A 21850-nucleotide genomic window follows, 5' to 3' on the forward strand; every position below is an offset into this window, starting at 1 on the left:
AGTATTTAATTTTGCAAGGATCAGAAGTAAATTACAATGAAGCACACAACTATGTCCCTCAGCCTTATAATTTTTGTTATATAATTTTGTATACCACTAAATACAAACACATTGTATCTTCTGCAGGATTCCAACATGAGGGAAAAGAGATGATTATTGAAATTAGAATAATTTTTCCAGTGCCAATTTTCTGACAGAATAATTTATCATGACACAAACAAAAAAATATAAATTGTTCCCAATGAAATGCTGAAAAATGTATTAAAAAGAACTATAGAACTATTTCTGGCCCTCATTCAGCGTCTTCTCTTTTGCTAAGACTGACACATCCACTGAACCTCAAGCATGAGAGTATTCCTCTTCCATTAAATCTGTCTACCACACTTTTAACAACAGAAGTTTAAACTGAGATTGTTTTTAAAAGCTGCCAGAACAGAGGCCTGCATGGCTCTCCCTTGTCCCCATCACGGCTCTTCTCTTCACACCAACAAGCATATTTTTACTTGTATGGTGCTTCAAACACGGAGCTGGGAAGGCGGGCCTGGGACTCCCCAAAATACAGGCAAACATGAGAGCTGCTCAGGGGCAGGAGCATTCGTAAATGATCAGGAAAGAGGAGCATGACTTGGTTTTTTAAATATATCTTTGACAAATTATTTTAACACATTATCTCGTTCAGAAGGAAGGCTTTGCTCCTGGAAGACACCTCTGAAAGGCTTCTCCCTACAGAGCCTCATTCAAGGTGAGAGAGCACAGCAGAGGTGCCTGCATACTGCCAGTACATTTAATGAGATAATTACTCTGTCTTGTTTGTATAATGGTTATGGGCTTAGCATATTTGCAGACCAGAAAAGAAAGCATTCATTGCTCCCACATGTGCATAGCCATAGCAAGAGCAGTGCGAGAGCCACCTGGGCTCCGCTCTGCGGAGGGAAAGAGGAGGTGGGCCTGATCGCAGCCGGCACTGGCTCCTGCAGCTGTGGTCCTGCCGGGAGGGTTGAGAGTTGCTGCGGTATTAGCACAACCTGTAATCACATCCTCTTCTGGCCTTTGAGAGCCACCATGTCCTGCTCAGCACCCAAGCAGGATGGCAAAAGCAGCTGAAGGGGCTGTGCCGCATAGCTGGGAAGTGAGAGTACCCAGAGCTGCTGGCTACAGCCCTGCAGCCACACACACACACACACACGTGTGTGTGTGCGTCCTGAAGGGAGATTAAGGGATTTTATGAGCAGAATGAAACTCTGTGGTCACCTAATCTGAGCTGCATTTTGCCTTGCCTCTTTACCCTACAGTGGTACTAACTGCACTGGTTTTCCCCAATTCTGCCATATCCTCTGATCTGGATGTGGTCGCATCACTGGCATAATTGTGAATCGCTATTTTTTACTGAAATTGTACAAGATGAGAATCCTTATGTTCTAGAAACATAGCCTGTGGTAATCACAATATCAGTCTGCACAATCACCATATGCTTATTTCACCACAGCCCTATTAGTTGCACAGAAATCCCTCTCACACACATTTAGCTCTACGTTGGCTCCCATACTCCAAACTTTAAAGCAGTTTGCCAACAAGCCTGACAATTTACCTCATGCTCTGCACAAGGACCAGCATTTCTTCCACAGAAGTCTGCTTGCCACTGAAATAGAGCTACCTCTGGAAAAAGAATTAGAGATTTGCCAGGACCCAAACTACTACCTGAGCCATGTACCAACTTGGATTGAGCAGCTGCAACAGTCCAACTCCTTATTTCTATTCACAGCTGCTCTTGTAATTTTTCCCACAGTTTCTCAAGGCAAATGTAGAAAGAAAGTAGAAAGTAATTTTGAGCAAAGGCATATAAAGTGTAGATTATGCAAATATAAAGGGACCACCAAATTTTAGTGGATTTACAAGAGGACCTGTTGGAAAAATGAATACTCAGAAGTGATGACAGACTTAATTTCACAGTTCCTGCGACAGAGGAGGAACTCCTGTCATGCATATGGAGTCTTAGCACCCCTCTGAGTTATTTGTTCGTTGTTCTCAGAGGGAAGAGTTACTCATCTCTTCCTGCAGCATGTCTGCCAAGTGTCTCAGTACCAAGCTGGCCAGCAATACTGCCTAGCTGCTCATCTGATCTGTTAGGCCAAGAGAAAGTGGTTGTGAACAGCAGATTTAGCAGGTAAAAGCAGTACCTCGGAGGCTCAGGAGGCTGACCAAAGGTCATGGAACCTCCCATTTCTAGTTTACTAGCTCATGGTACTAACCACATATCACATCTATGACAAAAAATTTCAGTGGCGTTGATGGGATGATATTCTATATCTTTTCTTTTTTAGGAAAACCATCACTGCCCTGACAGCTTCTTCTGTTGTCTGTCTCAGCATAAATGCTGAGGTCTGCATGATCCATCGAGGCTTTTCTCTGCAGAGTTTGTCTCGCTAAACATGGTCTGAGACACGCCACCACCCAACAAACCTTCTGTTCATGCTGTCTGTGTGACACCATTGCTGTGGACAGAAAAATTCTAACCTCTACAGCTGTTAAATTCACAAAGTCTGAACAGTCTGTCTGCTTTGACTACCCATTAGTGTGGTGCAAACCTAATTTCTACCTGCCACATGAATGAAAGTAAAGCAAAAAATTAGCCAGTACATTCAATATTTTCTCTGGTGCAAGTGAAAACTACACCTTCTAACAGTTCAATGTCTTGGTTCAATTAGTTGTGTCAACTTAGAAGACAAATCACTAGTTTAAAACAGTCCCTTAAAGGCAAAAGAGACTATCCCTTTCTGTCAGGGGTAATGATTAGGAGATAAACCTGAAGTCTGACCCTCAAATTATTAAAAGCTTGCTCTAGTACCTGCTGCACATCACACCTGCTCTGACTAGAACCAGAGGATTCATGTTCTGCATCTCCCACACACCTTGCAGCACAGCACTGCTGGTTACAGGTACATCCGCCACCTGAGAAGCGTAATGCTGCTGGAGTGCTGCGGGGGCTGGTTACAGCAGCACATTCAAAGCTTTTTCAAGAACCACACTGTTTGAAAGCAAGCAAACAAAAATCACCTTTTCTCTGAAACCTCAATCTACTGTAAACCCAAGACCTGAGCAAGATCTCCTAGCCTGGCCTCTGCACAATGTTATGAACAACTGTGCGCCTGTAACACGACAGGGCTTGGCAGCCACTGCCTCCCACGGAGGGCATTAAACTTAGCAAAATCAACTAAAATCAAGCAGAACAAGCTATTAGGGACAGCTAATCACACACACGGGGATTTTCTAAGATTTAGGCTTTCATAGGTGATATAATCTCCCTCCTCTCCATTGTCAAGTGAAATGTTTGTGAGGCCATATCAGGGCCATCGTCCAACTGCTGTTCCCTCCGATTGCTCCATCACAGACACGCCTCGTTCACAAAACAGCTCCTCTTTGACCATCGAGGTGGACCTGCCACACAGAGCCTGGTTTTGCTCCTCGCTGCCTCATTCCGTGCCATCGGGTGGCAAGGCACATATCCTTCAGTCGGTGCGTGCGAGCTGTCAGGAACATCTTCAAGCTCCACAGGAAATCATGCCAGTGTCCTACTTGGTCCTGCATAGCCATCTTCTGTTCTTCCAAGAGACCTGCTCCTCGGGGATGACAGTGACACATGGCCTTGGTGCAGATGGCAGAGCCGCTACCCTGACAAGCTGCCAGATACCTTGGTGCTTTGTTTGCTAATCTAACTTTTTATTTCGTTTCCAACAGGGCAAAATGTAAGGCACTCTTGTTGCAGTTCTTTCTTTTGTTCTTGTTTCTTGGCATACAGTTCTCTTGGAACTATTTCAGGGTTAATGGACATTGGTCCAGGGCACTTACTAGATGTTCGCAGGAATGTTTTTGTCCTTTTTCTTTGACTCGTGATTCTGGTGAAGCATCGTGAAATTCACCATGATATCATAAGAGTGCAAAGAATGACTCTCTTGAAACTGTGAGAGCTCCTTTTTGTTTTGTTTAGCCAGGTCTTTGCTCCTAGTACTGATTTTCTGTTAACCCACGTGATAAGGTGTATTAAAAAATTTGCACGCTGTGTTCAAATGATATAACAAAAAGCACCATAGTTCATTGTCTTTTGACTCACCTAGAATACTTGGGTAGGAAAACTGGAATTTAGGAGATATTGCTTTCTTGTTGCTCTGTGTACTATGCAGAAGTTCATCTAAATGTGATACTTTCATTGAAGTATTCTGTCAACAATATTCCTCATTAAGAAGCTGCATCCCAAACATAGATCAAGGACACTCAGGAACCCTAGAATACAAGATTCCTCTCAAGGACACTCAGGAACCCTAGAATACAAGATTCCTCTCAAGGACACTCAGGAACCCTAGAATACAAGATTCCTCTGCATATTGATTCTGGGATTTAGGGCAGCCTCCAACCTGGATCAGACAGGACTTCAGAGTCCTATCCATTCCCTTCTCCAGAATCACAGATCATATTGGTATCGCATTTCCGATTCAGTATGCATGTTAATTGGGAGTAGCCATTTCCCTCTCCCAGTCACACACAGATGCTATCTATCATTTTATTTTGAAAAGTAAGTTTCACCAGACCAGTAAATACCCAGTTGTTTTTTGCTCCATCAAGGCCATTCCTCATTTAACAGGGAAGAGAACCTCACCTGGTCCAACTTCAGTGCAGTGACATTTTCTCAATTTCACCTAGGATCATTTAAGTTAGTGACACTGGTATCTGACCAATGCAGCTCTCCCAGGGCACTTAACTTACATGGGTGCGTGACATGCAGCCAGCCTTTTCATCAGTAGGATAATAACACCTATCACATGCTTTCCAAGCACCAACTTGGCATACAGCAAAGCGTACCCTCATGCCTCTACAACATGATGAGTTATAGATCCTCAGTCCTTCAAGGTCTGCTGCATGAACCAACGTCAATGCCATCATCACCGTCTCCGATTTATCAGCAATGTTTCCTTCCAAGACAATGCAAACACGCCCCTTGATTATTGCCACTCCTATTCTATCCCAGAATAAAGGACAGCTCTTGATGCCCTTTTTGCCCCAGATTTCATTAACTTCTTATGCTATAGAATTAATGTGAGGCGCACTAGGGAGCTCATAAGAGGAGGGCCTTCACTTCTGGGTACCTATCACAACATCTCTTATACTCCTACCCTACAGCACTCTCCACTCACTGCCTCTTGGGTTAAACATTTCCAGCTGCTATCACGGTCCTTCAGTTCCCCAATGTGCATGAGAAGACACGGGAGTCCTCAAATCCGTAATTCAGCTCCACTTCACCAGTGCACAAGGCCGGAGTCACTTGGACGAACAGGAAGTCTGCAACTCAACAAGAAACAGGATTTGCATCAAGTACCCATGAAATGCTTCCCTCTGCCTCAGGAGCCAATGAATCCAGCAGAGAAGCCAATTTGGCACAGAAACGGTCGTACGTCAGTAAGAGGGGCCCACAAAGATGACAAAAGAAAAAGATGTGCGATGGGTGGGAGATGCAAGAAACACTAGCTGTGGGGCTCAGGGAGGCAAGAGAAGAGGGAGAAGGCTGGTTGTTGGAAAGGAGGTGAAAAAGGAAAGGACAGGAAACAAAAGAATGAATGGCAAAGAAAAGACCATGCTCAAAAATAAAGTATAGGAGAAAAGAGTAACTATAGAGAGGGGATTTTTTTAAACTCAGAAGAAAAGAGGTCAGCTCCTGAAGGAATAGGACTACAGTAAATATTTCTCATCAGAAACAGCATCCAGTCGGCCAGATTGAAAGAACAAGAGAAAAAGACAGACAGACATATATGTGCAAAGAAAACTCAGGTGTCAGGATGTAATCATAGCAGTAAGAAAGAGACAATCACTTGACTGGAGAAGAGTGTGAATCAAAGGAAAGAGACACTGTATTTATTCAAATGGTGGCCACTAACTTTTCCTCACTTTATGCACATCTATTCCAAACCTAGCAGTTGCTCACTACTGTCAAAGGATGCAGCCATTACATTACTCACAACCATTTCTGTGAGCAAATATGGCACTAACTAGACAGAAACAAATTTCTTTCGGCTCTCAACATGCACCCAGAGAGTATCTGCATACCAAAACTAGCAGAGAGGACATTAATAAATCATCATAACATACTCCCACAGAGATTGGTACCTCTCAGAACTAATCTGTGTATACAGAGCAAGCATTTCATGCTATTAAGTTTACAGCCTAAATGTGCTTGTCAGAAAGCCTTCACTCAGTCCTGTTGTGCCTAGACTTACAGATTCATAAACCTTGTATGAATTTAGTCCCTTCCACACTGTCTTTTCCCTCCCCTTAGAAAGTACTATGAAACTGTACCAGTGCTTTTAAAACTAGGAGCCTGGCTTTTCTGAGAAGCCTCCAGTCTCCTCTGAACAATATGCAAAGCAAACTCAGGGAGGGAACATGAGAAAAAAGAGAAGTCTTCTTTCCTCCTCCTTTTTTTTGCCTAAGACTCACCAAAACAAGAGTCTAGTATTGAATATTCAGCACTGAATACTAACTGCTCAATAGACGGTCTGTTTGCAGAGCTCAAAGTGGAAATGACCCAGCAAGGAGGAGAGGTGAACACGCTGCTCCATCCATGTGATTAAACTGCTCTGTAAATGCAGTCCTCCCCACCTCATTACAATGGAGGCCATTTGCTGCCCCTACCACAACTCATTTAAAAAAAATTGTTTGCATTAGAGGGGCCCCCACACCAGTATTGTCCCCGTGACTCTGTGTTTAAGAGAGGAATGCGAGCTCCAACGTTGGGAAACCTGTGCTAGCCAGTCAATCTGACCAGCAGGATCCGTTATTGCCACCGCTTGAGAGGAAGGAAGAACAGGGCGCAGTTTACAGAGGAGCAGGGTGCCCTGCCGGGCGTCCCGGCTCGCAGCCTGCGCGAGGCACGGAGTAAATCTCACCCGGCAGCTGCCTTGTTCTACTGTGGACCTCGGAGGTCTCTTAAGCGCTGCTCCTCCTCTGAGTCAGTGTGTTACAGTGTCACACAGTGAGCACCCAAGAGGCCCAGCTGGGCCACAGGCTGTCATGCAAACACAACACGCCATTCAGCAAAAGTGCCATTGGCACGCAGCCTCTCATAAGGCCAAATTTTCCTTGATAACTAAAATATAGCTCATTCTACGCTTGACACCAAGAGGCCCAGAAGAAGCAGCCTTTTATGGACACGAGGTGTGTGTTGCAGACCTGTTGTGCTCAGTGCGAGAATTTTTGGTCTGGCTCCTGTGCCACGTCTGTCCCTGACGGGATCTCCGTCTCACACACAGAACCAGGCACGGCTCCTCTCCTGCCGGCCCTGGGGTGCCAAGCGTGTTAGCCAGCAAAGCTCTGACCCGCTGCTTGGCCAGGTCTGACATACAGAGACCTGGAGCTGAAGGGATCCGCAGAGAAGCCCATTCCCTCTATCCAACGCGCGAGTCGACGTACCTGGGGAAGACCCATCGCAGGAGCAGGCATGTCTCGTCACAGAACGGCACGCTACTGCTGCGCGCTGGCACGTAGCACTTGTGGAGCGGGACTCCACTTCCACATTCGCTTGCACCACATTTTTTACAGTGTCTATCAGGTCACTGTCACCTTGAGGACCAGGCAGGAATTTTTGTTTCCCTGTGTTGCTTAGGTTTTGTAGGGAGTAGAGGGACAGGAAGGATTTTACTTTTCTCTAAACATTGCAGATGGCAACAGCTAAGAGCAGGGTACCTACAAGCTATGCTGCAAAAGCTAACAGCATTAAATACTCATTTGCTTAATTAGGACATCCTGGCACATGTCCAGGGCTAAACTGAATGTCAGATGAGGTGGGAAACACACAAGTCAGGTTGTTGAGGATTTCCCCCCACACACCTTTGAAGGATAGGATTGGGTCTGCTTCCTATGACCATCCATTAATTTTATTCAACAAATGACTTGTTTCTGCAAGATCCTAGAATATTAGCAAAACACACAGCCTTTCCTACTTGTCCTCTGACACACAGTAATTTTTGGTCTTTTGCAGTAGGTTGCACCGTTGTTACAGGGTGCTGGAAAGTGCCATGGGTTGTGGAAAGGATGTTCTGTGGGGCCTGCCAAATCAGGTCTGCACTGCTGTCCCCGTGGGGGACCAGGCTCCAAGACACAGGTGGTTCCTCCCAGCATCGGAGGACCACTCATGAGATCCCACTGATGAACTGGGCTCCCCCTCCATACCGCCCTTCCTCAGCTGCAGCTGAGATAGTTTGAGCACTTCTGAAATAGTTTAGCAATTAATAGGATTCGGGGGGGGGGAAGTACGTTAACCCTTCTATCATTGCATTTAGTGGTACCTGTACCCCTACATTCGGCTTTTTTCACTACTTTTAATTCCCTTTGCCACTGCATTTCTTGTCATTTATTGCCTTACAAGTTTAGCACAAGCTAGATCTGAATTTACAGATCTATACAAGAACAGAAAGCTCATGCCTGTTGTGTTAAGGGTCTCGTTTGCAAACTTACATTTGCATACAAGACATGTTTCATATAATGAGTTCTACCCAACTTAATGGGAATGTCTGTAAGTCTTGCCCCAAGTAGCCAAACCAGTAAAAATGGCTACATTGAAGAAAGCAGGATAGTCTGATAATATTATTCTAAGGAGCAAAAGTTTAAAAAGAGAAGAAAGAGAAGGTGAGCAACAACAAGTAGTTCTATTTCTAGTGACAGTATTCTTAAAAAAAAAAAAGGGCAATAATTTCTAACACACAAAACTTGTAGTCCTTACTTCCAGGCAAATCTGCCTTTTTCTAGATACAATCTCAACAAGCAAATCAAAATGCCTAGAGAAGAGAATTTTGTGTTTCTAAGTCTTTGAGTCTATGCCATAGGGTTCATGAACACCCAGAGCTCCAGCAAGGAGTTTGTCAGAGCGATGACCACAGCACCAGACTATGGCAAGCCTAGAAAACCGATGAAATCCCAGCATATGTCCGCAGCCTGCTGCTCTGAAATTAATGCCTCTAATTCCCAGGGCTGTGAGTTTCAGGGCATTGCTCATTCAGAGAATGTTCCAGCTATCTAAAATGTATTGTTCCCCATTACCATAATATTTGGGATCCTGCGTAAAAATGCTCAGGATAAGCTGCTAATTAATTGCGAACCCATCATTCATAGCTGTGAAGCAACTCCTTGGTTCCTGTAACAAATTCCACCTTAGAGAAATTAAGTTCACTTACCAATAAAAGAAAACAAAGTGCTTAACTGTAGCTGAAGTGAAGGAAATGAGACAGCGCTGAGCCCTGCGTTTCAGTCTTGAGGCAATTTAAGCTGCAAATGAGCTTTTTCTTCCTTACTGGGTGCAGCGAGAGACAAGGCTCTATTTAACCCACTCCACTTTTCATGATTTCAAGTTTATCACAAAGGGAAGAACGGCCAAAAATATTTAACCCAACACTTATTTATAGACAGAGAATGAAACCACAGCTCTTGCAGCAAGCCAGAAAGACTCTGCCACCAACTTTAAGCACCATTTCTAACACTGGCTAGCATTTTATAGCTAATAAACTGCTCTTACTGCAAATCTCCTGGGAGAAAATAAATGGGAATGAAGACAGGCCGGGACTGCTAGTTATGCATGTAAAATAGCTGCAATTAAGTTATTACACATTCCCAACGTTGGGAGGGATCATTACGAGCTAACCCTGGGCACCTGCCCTCTCTGCAGCACAGACGTGGACTTCAACAGGTGTTTCCCTCATGGAGCCATCGCAGGATCAGGACCTATCTCTAACAGCAAATTGTATTATAGTTTTAAATACTCACAGAAACTTTCTGACACATATATACAATTCTACAGGACCTAAAAGATGTGTGTAAATGTGGTTTTAGTACAAACATATTAAGAAAACCTACACAGGCCTCCCCTGGCTTAATCATCACCACGTACTCTTCCTTCCTACGCTTGTTATCTATAGGATCGCTCAGCCATCAAATATCCTTTATGCTATCCATCTTCCTAACTAGAATGTTAGCAATCAAATCCCCTCGGCCGCCGGGGCGCTGGGCTCCAGCAGGGTCGGATCGTACGGGGTATTCATTTTCAGACACAATGAAACAAATAGAAAATCCAGCACAGATGCAGGGAAACAGACAAGTGGGTGAACTCAGAAAATTCACAAACCTCAGTGCTCATGGAATTGTGAGCTAATTATTTGGACTCGAATGTCACATCAAGTATCCCCAAAGGACTGACCTTATATTTGTATTAGTTACATGACAGCCCACTGCTGCTCTACAGGCATTGTCATGAACCATGAAGCCCCGGTTGTGTTTAAGGCCACCTCTTCAAAAGTCTTCCATCCGAAGAGGCACTAACGTTTCATCACGGCACGGATTTCAGTGATCCCACGATTTCACTTTTATTTTGCTATGGTGAAATCCTACGCGTGGAAATAGTCTCCCAGGGGAGCTTCCTCCTTATGGCTGTCCTAACTTGCAAACCACTTGCAAATTAAGCCAGAAAAACGCGAAGGTGTTTACGTTGGGAAACGCTGCGGATTTTACAGCTACGCTAACCTTCTTCCTTGCCGGCACACTCACTGCACCCGTGGCTGAAAACCAGCTTTCTTTTCTAAAAGCAACCAAGCCAAGGACCCTGATGGAAGCAGGGCGCTGTACCGGTGACTTTCTGCAGGACAGCTCTAACTCCCATCACACGTATCTCAGCACAAAACAGTCTCGTCTAATTTCGAGAAGATCTTTTGCTCGATAGATGTTTGCTGCAGTGAAGGTGCAGCTGCGATAGACCGACTGAGGCTACAGGTTTCTTTACAGTCTCACAGACAAAAGCTGAACCTGTCCGAATCCCGAGTCCCTTCTTTAATGAGGGTTTTACCCAAATAAAATCTTGAGGACTGAAAACCCTAAACTGTAACTTAAATGAATGAAATAGTTTCCTATAGATGTCTGGCTATTCTTATGCAAAAGCTTGGTTTAGTTCTTTTTTTCTTTCCATCCTTTTAAAGACCTTTTCTTTATTGCAGGTAAATAACAGATTGCCGAGCAGTGAAAAGCACTGCAATTCCCCCTCCCTAAGTATTTTAAAATTAATTCATTAGCAGACAAATAAATCATAAAATCATTCTTTTCTCTGAGGCAGACTGGGAAGATGAACTTGTTAAGGTAATTTTGACCAACTTACAAACCTCTAAAAAAATCCCCACGGATTTTACAAACTTCTAAAAAAAACCCCTCAGGAATGAAGACCTGATCCAGTGCTGGGACTGGCGTTTAGATCCCAGTTGTGCTGCTGCTGAAGGCAGAGGGAGCTGCCAAGGATCAGGCCCTACTGCGCAAACATTGTCCGCAGGGACCCCGCAGCCAGCAGGAAAGAAAACATTTTTTTGTGATTTTTTTTTTTTGTTCCTTTCTTTCATGTGTGAAATCGTATAAGATATGAAACGACATAAGACAAATAGTCAAGTCCAACTGTATAAAGCAACAGTGGTATTTCTTTTGCGTGTCCACATCACATCAAATTTAGGATTCACAAGAATCATTGGATCATCTTAACTGCTCAGCAGGTAAGAGCCTTTATAAACACAAATACTGGAACAGTAAAGAACTTTTTTTACTTATTGGAACAAAAATAAATCACATTTTTCTTGGGTATGAAAAGTACTCAAGCAAAGTAAGAAAAAAACCCACAATAGCAAGTTCCTCTTTATCTGTTAGCGAACTGTGTTGCTATAAGCAAAGCAAACAGTTTTCACCAGCAAAATCACCCATTCGTTTGGATCAAAAAAATCGAGACCTAGGGTCGCACGCTTCAGCGTTATACCTATGTTCTGAAATGTCACAACTGCTTTGCCAACGAGCATTCAAGTATTTATTATCAATATTGGCGATTTCGTTAATTGAACCAGGGTGTGAAAGCCATTAGTTCTCTTCAATCAGTGCTTATATGCTGGATCCTTTTTAAATGGCAAGCTCGTAGAAAAGGTCACCCACTGCTGCCGCAACACCATATATTGGTAAGAACGTAGACCGAAATCTGGCCACCACCACAACGCACGCGTTCCTCTCAGGCGCCGGAACCCGCTTTTCGTCGTTCACACAAACTGCTTTAAGGGCCTAATCCCAACGTCCTTGAGAGCACTGAAAGGCTTTCTGCTGATTTTAATGGGGTTTGGATCAGCTCCTAAGTCTCAGCTTCGCGTCCCAAGGATCTCATACCATCTAGCACTTTGAAACCAGCCGAGCTTTTGCCTGGCTCCAACACTGAAATAACGAGGGATATTTATTGAGCCATGCAGAAAAGTTGCACTCCAAGAAAGCGCCTCCTTTTCCTTCGGCTCCTGCTCCCTGAAGCCTTCCCGGGGGTGCCGCGGGGGGGGGGGGGGGGGGCCCCCCGGGAAACCCATCCCGCCCCGCGTCCCCGCACGCAGCTCCCTGGCCGGGCGGCACCCCCGAAGCCCGGGGCGCCCTGCGGGGGGAGAGCTCGGCCGGGGCGGCGGGGGGCCGGGCAGCGGGGCCGGGCAGCGGGGCGGGGGCGCTCCCCGGGCGCCGGGTGCCAGCCCGCCGGGCCGCCGCCGCCGCCGGACCCCCATCCCGCCCCCGGGCGCGCACCCCCCGCCGGCAGCGCCTCGCACTCACCGTGCCGGTGTCACTAGGGGGGGCTGCGGCCGTGGAAACCTGTTATTAATACTCGGGGATCTCCCGCGAAGTCTCCCTCCCCCGCCCCGGCCGCCCCGCGGGGCTCCCCGGCTGCTGGCCCGCCCGGCCCCGAGCACCCGCCCCGCCGCTGCCCGCCCTCGGGCCCCGGTGGGCTCTGCCGGGGGAGGAGGTGGGGTCCCGGTGCAGCGGCCCCCGGCGGGCGGCGGACACGGAGGTGTCGGGGGGCCGGCGGGGCGGCGGGGTGAGCGCCGGGCCGAGCGCAGGCCAGGCGGCGGCGGGCGCTTCCTTGCCCTGCAAGCCCCGAGCGCCGGGCACGGCCCCCCCGGGGCCACCCCTCTGTGCCCCACAGCGACGGGCGGGCGGGCGAGCCCCGGCGGGGACCGCAGACCTCCCCCGGCGGCTCGCCGGCTGCCGGCCCGGCGCGGGGAGTTACGGGCTGCAGGAGCTGCGCCGGGGGCGGGCGGACGCCTGGCGGAGTTAGCGGCGGCGGCGAAACGATGCGGGGAAAGGTGCGGCGAACCGCCCGGGAAGGGCTGTGGGACCCCCCGGCCCGGGCGGGTGCCCCGAGCTCCGAGGGCAGCTCCCCGCCGGGGCGGCCGCGCCGTGCCCGGGCCGGGCCGTCGGGGCCGGCCGCGCTGCCGCTGCCCTGCCCGCCCCGCCGCAGCCTGCCTTCGGCGGGGAGCGGCCGGGCGGGGGGTGCCCGGGGCCCCGGGCGGCCAGAAATGGGTTTAGGCTTGGTGACAGCCCCCGTGGGTCACTGCCCAGGTTAGGGGAACAGGAGCTGAACTCGAGGGAAGCGCAGGGCGCTGCTGGGGGAAGGAAGGGGCAGGAACCAAACCCTTGCCCTGCCTTAAAATTAGAGCCGTGGGCGATTTTTTTTTTTTTTTTTATCCCGCTGTTTTAGGGAAAACTGTTAAGGAGAAATTAAAACATGACTGATTTTTTTCAATGAAGCCATATTTCTCCACAATGCAAAAGGATCTTTACATAACAACTGAAACTCAGGAGAAAAGCTAATTGGATTAAGTCCTCTGAAAGGGAGGTTAAGGTGTCTGAATGAGACAACTGCAAAGCTCCACTTTTCTTGCCATCTGTTTAGCAAGACTAAAGTGTTTTCTGATTAATATTATCTTAATCAATCACGCTGCCATTTATTATAACCATGCTGAATTTAAGGAACGAATAGTACGGAGGCTCAGCCTGAGGACGGACAATTTTGAATGCAGGGATAGAAAACGCGGGGCTTTTTTTGGTTTGCTTTGATTTTTTTTTCTTTCCCGAAAGACCCGTTACTGCCGACAACGAGAAGTTGCCAGCAGAGCCCTCAGCTCCCTCCCGGCAGTGCCGCCGGACAGAAGGGCAACTTTCTCTTACACCCTGGCAACTCCTGCCCACGCTCGGACCTGAACGCAACGATTCCTTCCCCGCCGAGCACTCGCTCCCCGGAGCAACCCCCCCGGGTTTTGTCCCGGGGCCCCGGCAGGAGAAGTGGCCCAAGCCCGGCTGGTGTCGCCGGTGGCCGGCGAGGGGCCGAGCCCGCCCGGTGCGCCGAGCCCCCGCGCCCGGACGGCGGCCGGCGCAGCCGAGCAGGGCCGGGCAGCCTCCCCTCCCCTTCTCTATTCCTACTACTTTTCTTGTTTTTAATCAATATTTAAATTTTACGGAGTGCCCTTCGGGCCGCGTCGGGGGCGAGGGGTGGGAAAGCCCCTGGCGGGTTTGGGGCGGCGGGGAGCGGAGGGGCTCCCAGGCCGGGGCTGCCCTGCCCCGCCGCCCCTTGCCCCGTCCCCACCCGCACCAGCTGCACCGGCACGGCGCCGGGCGACCCCGGGGGAGCCGGGACGGAGCTGCGGGCGCCCCGGGGGAGCGCCGGGACGCGGCCGTCGGGGAGGCGCGGGGGGGACCCGATCCCGCTGCGGACGCCGGCGGGGCCGGGGCAGCCCGGGTCCCCGCTCCCCGGCCACCGCAGCCGGCAGAGCGGCTGCAGGAGGGGCCGGGGCGGGTGAGGAGCGGGCAGCGGGCAGCCGTCCGCGGGCTGTGCCCTACCCAACCTGCGAGCCGCCCGCCCGGGAAGCGCCTGGGCAGGGCGGGCGGGGAGGGGGGCTGTTTGCCGGTGCTCATAAAATAAATGAAAATCGCAAATGCCGTCGCGGCGGCCGCGCTGGGGCCGCGCTCAGGACGGAGCGGCGCGGTTCCGGCGGCTGGAAAGCGGCTTCGCAGCGCGGGGGGAGCGCGGGCACGGCCGGCGGGAGAGAGCGGGAGGGAAGGGGCCGAGGCGTCGGGAGGCTGACAGCCGCGGTGGGAAGCCCCAGGCCTGGGCCCTGCCCCCGGGGGGAGCCGGCGCCCCGCCGCTCGGGGCAGGGCCGGGCCGGGCCAGGCCGGGCCGGGCCGGGCGGCAGCGGCGGCCGTCGGGCGGCCGGGCGAGGGCTGCGGCCCTCGGGGCGAGCGGCCCCTCCGCGGCGCCCGTCCCTCGCCTCCCGCCGGGTCTTCTGCCTGGGGGGACTGCAGCCGCCCCTCTCCCGGCCGGCCACCGGGCCGGGCAAGTCATCCCCTGGGGGTGCGGCGGGGAGACCCACCCTGCCCTTCCCCAAACTCCCTCCCCTGCAAAGCAGCCCAGCCCCGGCTCTGCCTGCGGCACCAGGCGACCTCGGCGCTGGGCTGGCCCGAACCCGCCAGCCGCCTTCCCTAATACACCTCGCTTTCTCGCCCCTCTGAAGGGCTCCGCTCAAACCTCAGCGAGCGCCTAAAACTAGAAGCGGAGAGGAAATAAGTTTGCCGGCCGGCAGCCTATGGAGGAGAAAAGGGAAAAAAAAAAAAGAGGGGGAAAAAAACCCACCCTCTGCTCCATCGTCTCCGCAAGTGCAACCGCAGGGCTCCCCGCCCGCGGCCCCGCACCCGCTCCCGCAGCCGCCCGGGCCCATCTGCCCGCCAGGCCGGCGAGGCGGGCGCCCCCCCCGCTGCCGACCCCGCTGCCCCCGCCGCCACGGTCAAGTTGAAAAGCCCTCCCGGGCGGGCGAGGGGAGCCCGCCGCCTGCGGGGGGGACACCGCTTACCTGTGGAGTCCATATCGGGTTCCTCCAGCAACCCGCAATGCATGCTCTTCCCATGGACGGGACGGGAGCCCCAAGGTCCCGGGGTGTGGAGAGCCCCTGCCTCAGAGACGCGCGGGGGAGAGGGAGCAGGGTGGCGGCGAGGGGGTGGGGAGGGAGGGCAGAGGCAGATAGGTGGGGGGGGGGCAGCGAGGGAGAGAGGGACACTCCGTAATCCAGCAGGGCAAAGCCAGACCCGTCAAAATGTTTGCGGATGTTTCATGGGAAAAAGCATCATTTTATAGAAGCCCTGATGGGAGAAATGTCATTGATAGGCCAGCCAGCCTGATGAATGGCTGCTACTCAGATGGGGATGTGGCAAGGCTCAATGTGAAGCCCATTGTGATGCTGTTTTGAATAAGAAAAGCTTTCCTCCAAAAAGGGGGGCCTTAGATCTACGCAATCCCAACACTTCGACTTCCCTCTTCTATTAGAGCATTAGAAACGTTTTTCTTATTTAAAGTTCCAGCGGCCTTTCCACTCCTCCCTTCCCTCCCCCAGCCCCCACCCGAGGTCCTTGGCTCATTACAGCCCCAGATCAAAATTGGCTTAGATCTTCAAACGGGCAGGAGGTTTGGGGTTGTGCTCTTTGGGGCTGCCGGGTGTGCGCGCAGCGCCGCCGAGCTCCCCTCCGCCTCCTCCTCCTCCTCCTCCTCCTCCTCCTCCTCCTCCTCCTCCTCCTCCTCCTCCTCCTCCTCCTCCTCCCGGTGGGCTCTGGGTTGGGATCCTTCGCGGGGCACATGGCGCTGGAAGCTGCACAGCTTCCCAAATATCTTGTAAGCTTAGTTTATTGGGGGGAAAAAAAGAAAGAGGGCGATGTGTGTGGGTAGGGAAGGGAGGGGGCGAGGGGAGAGAGCCGTTGCCAGGGCCTGGGCCAGGCGCGGCCGGTCTGCGGCGGGGACCCCCGTCCCTCTCCCCGCCGCCCCGGGGAGCGGCTGGCCCGGGGAGCCTTCCGTGGGACTGGGCGGGGAGAGCGGGGAGAGGGGGATCCCCGTGGCCAAGAGAAATGAAGACCCAAACGGGTGCGTTTTCAAACTCCTCTTCCCTTTCCAGCTTTAGCCCGAGGATGCGAGGATCCCTTTTGGGGTTAGCACGTTGCGGGGGGAGAGGGGGGCAGGACGCAGGCTGGAAAAAGTTGCTTATTCTGCATGCGGTTGTATGTGCTGGAAGTGGAAGTAAAAGTGCAAAGCTAGGGCTCTGATAAAAGTGGCTGGTTTAGGGAAGGAAAAGCTGTGATTAGAATATGAATAGAGCTCCAGGAGAGGAAGAGAAAGGGGGATTATAGCTGAATTACTTTGACCATGGACAGAGCCAACGTTTTCCACTCTTCTCCCCCTCTCCCCTCCCTACACCCAGACTACCCCCCTTCCCTCTCCCCTGCGGAAAAAAAAAAAAAAAAAAAGAAAAAAAAGCCACCACCAACCCCACACAGCAAAACAAGCGGCGAGGTTGCTAAAGAGGAAACCCGGCCCTTGGCAGTGCCCTGGCATCCCCGGGCGGGCCGGCAGCGGCGGGGCCGGCAGCGGCGGGGCCGGTGACCCTCACCGTGCCCGCGGCGCGACGGGGCCGGGCGGGCAGCCGGGGGCGGCCGCTGCAGACCCCCCCCCGCCCCCGCCCCGGCCGGGTTTTGGCGCGGGGAGCCCCGGTGTGCCTGAAGAGGAGGCACCCCAAGCAAGGGCTGCGCTTTTTCCCGACCGCCATGGCTTTCCCACCGGGGAAGTCCCATCTCTTCCTTCCCTCCACCGCCCGGGTGCTGCCGGGCTGGCTCCGCTCCAGGCGGCACCGGACCGGGGCCCCGACGGGGCGGGCACGGCCGGCGCTGTGCCGCCGCGCATCCCTCTCGACGGCGCGGCCCGCGGCTGCTGCCGCCGGCGGCCTCCGCCCGAGCTCCGCTCGCCGCCGCCCCGCTCTTCTCCGCCCGAGCCTCCTCGGGCCTCCCCCGGCCACCCGCCCGCGGCGGGACGACCGGCCGCCGGCCCCCGCCGCCGTTAGCGGGGGCTCTGAGCGGAAACCGTTAGCGGGGACCGTTAGCGGCCGACTCGGGCACCCCCGTGCTGCCAGTGCGGGGGACAGGCTCTGCCCCGCCGCCAAACGCCCCGGGGGGCCTTGGGGGGGGTGTGAGGGTATTTTTGATTGCCGCCGCCAAACGGGGGTCATTTCCCCCCTTTCCTAACGTGTTTTTTTTCACTTTCCTTTTCCCCTAGGGTTTTCCCGTGGAGTGGTGCGAGCCCTGAGGGGAGCCCGTGGGGTGAGGGGCCCCTGGGGGGGTCTGCCCGCCCTTTTCGAGGTAGCACGGGCCCTGTGGGGAAGCAGAAGCCCTGCGAAGCCATGAGGGACATTTTTGGCCTTGAGCAGGGCTTGCCTCCGAGGGACTTTGAAATCAGCGTTAACTTAAAAGTAGGAGATGCTGGCCGTGCTGCAGGGAGCTGTCTGTAAGCAGGGGGGTTACCTGGCGCCCGAATAGCTTCCAGCTGTGGTCCTGGCCCGGCAGGTGGCTACTGCGGGGCTGAGGCACCCAGCACCGGGCAGTCATGAGCCCGCGGGCACTGGCCAACGCTCCCTTGCGAGGGGAGGTGTGCGTTCACACTACACCGCGGGCAGGAGAGCAGCAGCAGGCGGGGGACTGACTTCTGGAAGTGTCGAAGACCCAGAGTGGCCGCTGCCGGGTCTCCGTCGCAGGCACTCTGCGCTTGTGGAAATTCAGTCTTCTCCAGTTTAAAGCTTCAGGGAGCTGCTTCCGTGTTGTTGATGTCCCAGAGATAAGCAAAATAAAAATACAGGATAACCGTAGGGATATGTTTTTTCTAGGGGGGTGAGAAGGATGGGATTTAGCACAGCCTGGATGTCTGGAGGCTTGGGCTCTTCTTTGACATGACGCAAAGATGTCCGTTCTCTATAGGTGATGATGCACGGGCAGGATCATCATCAGCACTTCTGTTAGACCGGAGGTACTTGTTGCAACCTGCTTACTCCCTGCCTCTCCCGATTAGTTCCCGTCCCCACATTCTTATGGAATATGTCAATGCTGTTGTCTTCCTGCTCACCAAATCCCCCCTCAGCGTGTCAGATCGCCCTGGTGTACTTCCATAGCTCTGTCATTGTTACTTGTTACTTTGCTTACCTTTCTAAAAAAAACCATCTTGTGCTTCTGGATATCCCACGTGACACTTAATAAAGTACTTTATTCTTCTGAGAGCGTGGAGCATCTCCTCCTGTGCTGCAGGTTGGCAGTTTACAGATGGAAGCGCTGCGAGTCAGTAGCCTTTTTTTTTTTTTTTTTACACGTAGGCTGCAGGCTGTGATTTGATACAGTAAAGGGCAGGTCTCAGCAAGGACGCAAAAAGTGTACAGCTGGGAATTTTCCCTCCAGGTTCTTGCCTACACGGAACATCTACAAGCCATAAAATAAGGAGTATGACCCTGCACTGCATCAGAGGATGTATTTTTAGTGGAGAGGGACTCTATTGCAATTGTGAAAGGAACGACACCTTTATTCAGGAAGGAACACGAACTTGTGCTGGTGCACGGAGTGAAGAGCGGGGTCATCGAGGGAACAGAAGAGACGTTCCAGGCTGCGTCTAAGCTGCCGGACAACTGGATGTGAAGCTGTCACAGCCTGTTAGGTGACTGGCTGACAATGAGTTTCTTTTGGTGGTTTAGCAAAGGAGAGGCAGAGTGGAAGTATGGCAGTTCATATCGACTTACCACCCAGATAATTTGAGCTCTTTCAAAACCACGTTTCTGTGACTGTCTTCCACTCTGCAGTTGATTGTGCCATTAGGCTGCGACCACACGAACTTTTCTTGCCATACAAAACTCCTTATGCTGGTACTAGATTCTAAACATCAGTGCTAGACTCTAACATAAATATTTCAGGGGTAAAAACCAAGAAGAGCTTTTTCAACAAAAGAAAAGTGTTGGCACAGCAACAAAAAAGTATAAACTGTTGTCTATCAATTTAGCTAGAATGTCCGAGGCTGAAGTTCTAGAGAAGTTTTCCCGTAGACTATCAGGGACAAGAACCCGCATGAGTTTTAGGAAGGAGCGTGAACGGCTCGTGAAAGGAGTGGTGCAAAACAGTTGTCTGCAACAGCAGGGATCCGAGTTCAGTGACTCAGGGGATCCTTTTGGATCCGACGTACCTCTGCGCAGACTGTAAGGTTGCTGGCAGCAGCCAAACACACAGTGACGCTTCATGATTTTAGCAGTGGCTGCAGCCTGTGAGTGGTTCCGTGTTTTCTGACTTGCCTGAGCCAGCAGCCGCCTCCTCTCGGAATGAACCCAGGCTTCTGTCCACCCTCCTTCCCAGCTCCATCTTCACCTACTGGGCAAATCCCGTGGCAGAAATAGAGGAGGAGCTTGTTTCCCTGTTGGTTTCCCTTTCCCACTTACTCATCTTTATTATCAGAACAGAAATGTTAACTTTATGCTACATATATTAACACCCCCGAGGAAGCTATACGTATAGGTGAAGGACAGGATATGGAGTAAGCTGACAGATGACTTCTGCAATCGGCTCTGCGTATGTGCTTGGGGAGCGTGATGCCAACAGATGCAGGAACGGGGAGAAGAACGTCAAAAGGCTGCCTCCGTAAACACGTGCACCGATTCCTTCAAAAGGCTTTAATTGACACAAGGACGGAGAGAAAGTGGCTAGGGCAGGCACGTATGCAGGTAGCTGGGAGAAAATGAGCAGAAGAGCTGAGGCATGCGAATGACGGATTGCACACGCACCGGGCGGGGGGTACCTTCTTTCTCGTTTCAAAGAGAAGTAACGTGAATTGCAGCTGGCTTGCTGTAACTGCAGACGAGCCTGACGCCAAATTTTGTTGAAGATGAGCGTAGGTCAGCCTTAAATGATCTTCTCTTATTAGTGCTTGCAAAAGGAATTTTGCTCAGCTCCAGTTCTCAGGTTCATGGAGAAGTGCAGTGCCAGCGTTGCCAAAAGGGACCAGTGAAAACACCGTGTTCACACTGCTCAGCTTCAGTCTGCATGGAAGAAGGGAATTCACTCTTCTGGGTAGTATTGGCGCCCATAGGAGCCCAGAAAAACCCCTGCCCCAGGGCTGCTGCCCAGAGGGCTCGGCCTGGGTGACTCTTGCTGACTTGAGTGTGAGAAAAGGGCAAGCAGACGTGGATTTCTGAGCTTACACCAGATTCAGCTGGCTTTTGTTGTGTGTGGCTGGTACTAGTTACCAGAGGATTTGTACTGTGTGTTGGAAGAAGAGCCAGCCCTAAAAGCTATTATACGACAACAGACACAGGAAAGATCCATTCCAGACTGCATCTAAGCTGCCGAACAACTGGATGTGAGGCTGTCATATCCTTTTGGATGACCGACTGATAATGAGTTTCTTTTGATCCGCCTCGAGTACGGAGAATTACCTTCAGCGCCTGCCTCTGACTGGCAGGGTGCGGCCTGAATGCAGAGTTAAGTTTCCAATTCACTAGGCGTTCAAGGGAAAACCATTTCCATTATTAGAACATAATTTTAGCAAGAAATTAGTACTTTGCTGTTTAGCCCACTGATTTCTTTTCTTAGATTTCAAGTTATTTTTCTGTTTACAATGTGTCATTGTTTGCTAACTCTGAGTGGAAAATAACTACCATGCACCGCCTGGAATGGTAAAGCATACGCATAGGTCAAGTAGCTCCCCAAAACTCCTGCTAATGACAGACAAAGGCCCCGCTGCAGTTAGCAGCAGGGAATTGCTTTTGATTTGGAACTAAAACGCTGTTTATATACTGACTGGGAGGAGGGGGACACAGACGTGCACAATGAAGCTACTGGAAGAAATACGTGGTCATTGGAACCACCTCAGAGATACCTGTCTCAGGAAATACACAAATAAAGGAGTAACTGTAATTAGGATAAATACATAGTTGTTTTTCTTTTCCCCCAGCAGCAAGATACAAAGAGCAATGGCCCGCTCACAAGCCTGGAAGGATTCTTCTGAAGATGCAACAAAGACAGACCCAAGTCCGTTGGCAGGGTAGCCAACGGACATCTTTGCTGCTGACTTCGAGGCCGGAATGAAGCCATATAAACCACTTTTTAAAAATTCCAACTGCAAAAAATGTCTGTATTGGCTCTGACCTGGGTTCGGAGA

The 21850-nt window shown here is 51.4% G+C and overlaps 1 protein-coding gene across 2 annotated transcripts in view; it reads right to left on the reverse strand.

Moving 5' to 3' along the window:
* RFX4 (regulatory factor X4) overlaps window positions 1-15992 on the reverse strand; it is a 99446-nt gene extending 83454 nt beyond the window's left edge. For both annotated transcript variants that reach the window (XM_087765467.1, XM_087765466.1), the window contains exon 1: window positions 15705-15992. In XM_087765467.1, the coding sequence (XP_087621593.1) occupies window positions 15705-15747 (43 nt within the window). In that variant the 5' untranslated portion in view covers window positions 15748-15992. The remainder of the gene's footprint in view (window positions 1-15704) is intronic.
* Between the last annotated feature and the right edge of the window lie 5858 nt (window positions 15993-21850).

Source organism: Nipponia nippon, unplaced genomic scaffold (assembly GCF_047370975.1).
Source record: "Nipponia nippon isolate SJK-2023a ecotype South Korea unplaced genomic scaffold, ASM4737097v1 scaffold_3, whole genome shotgun sequence".
NCBI lineage: Eukaryota > Metazoa > Chordata > Aves > Pelecaniformes > Threskiornithidae > Nipponia > Nipponia nippon.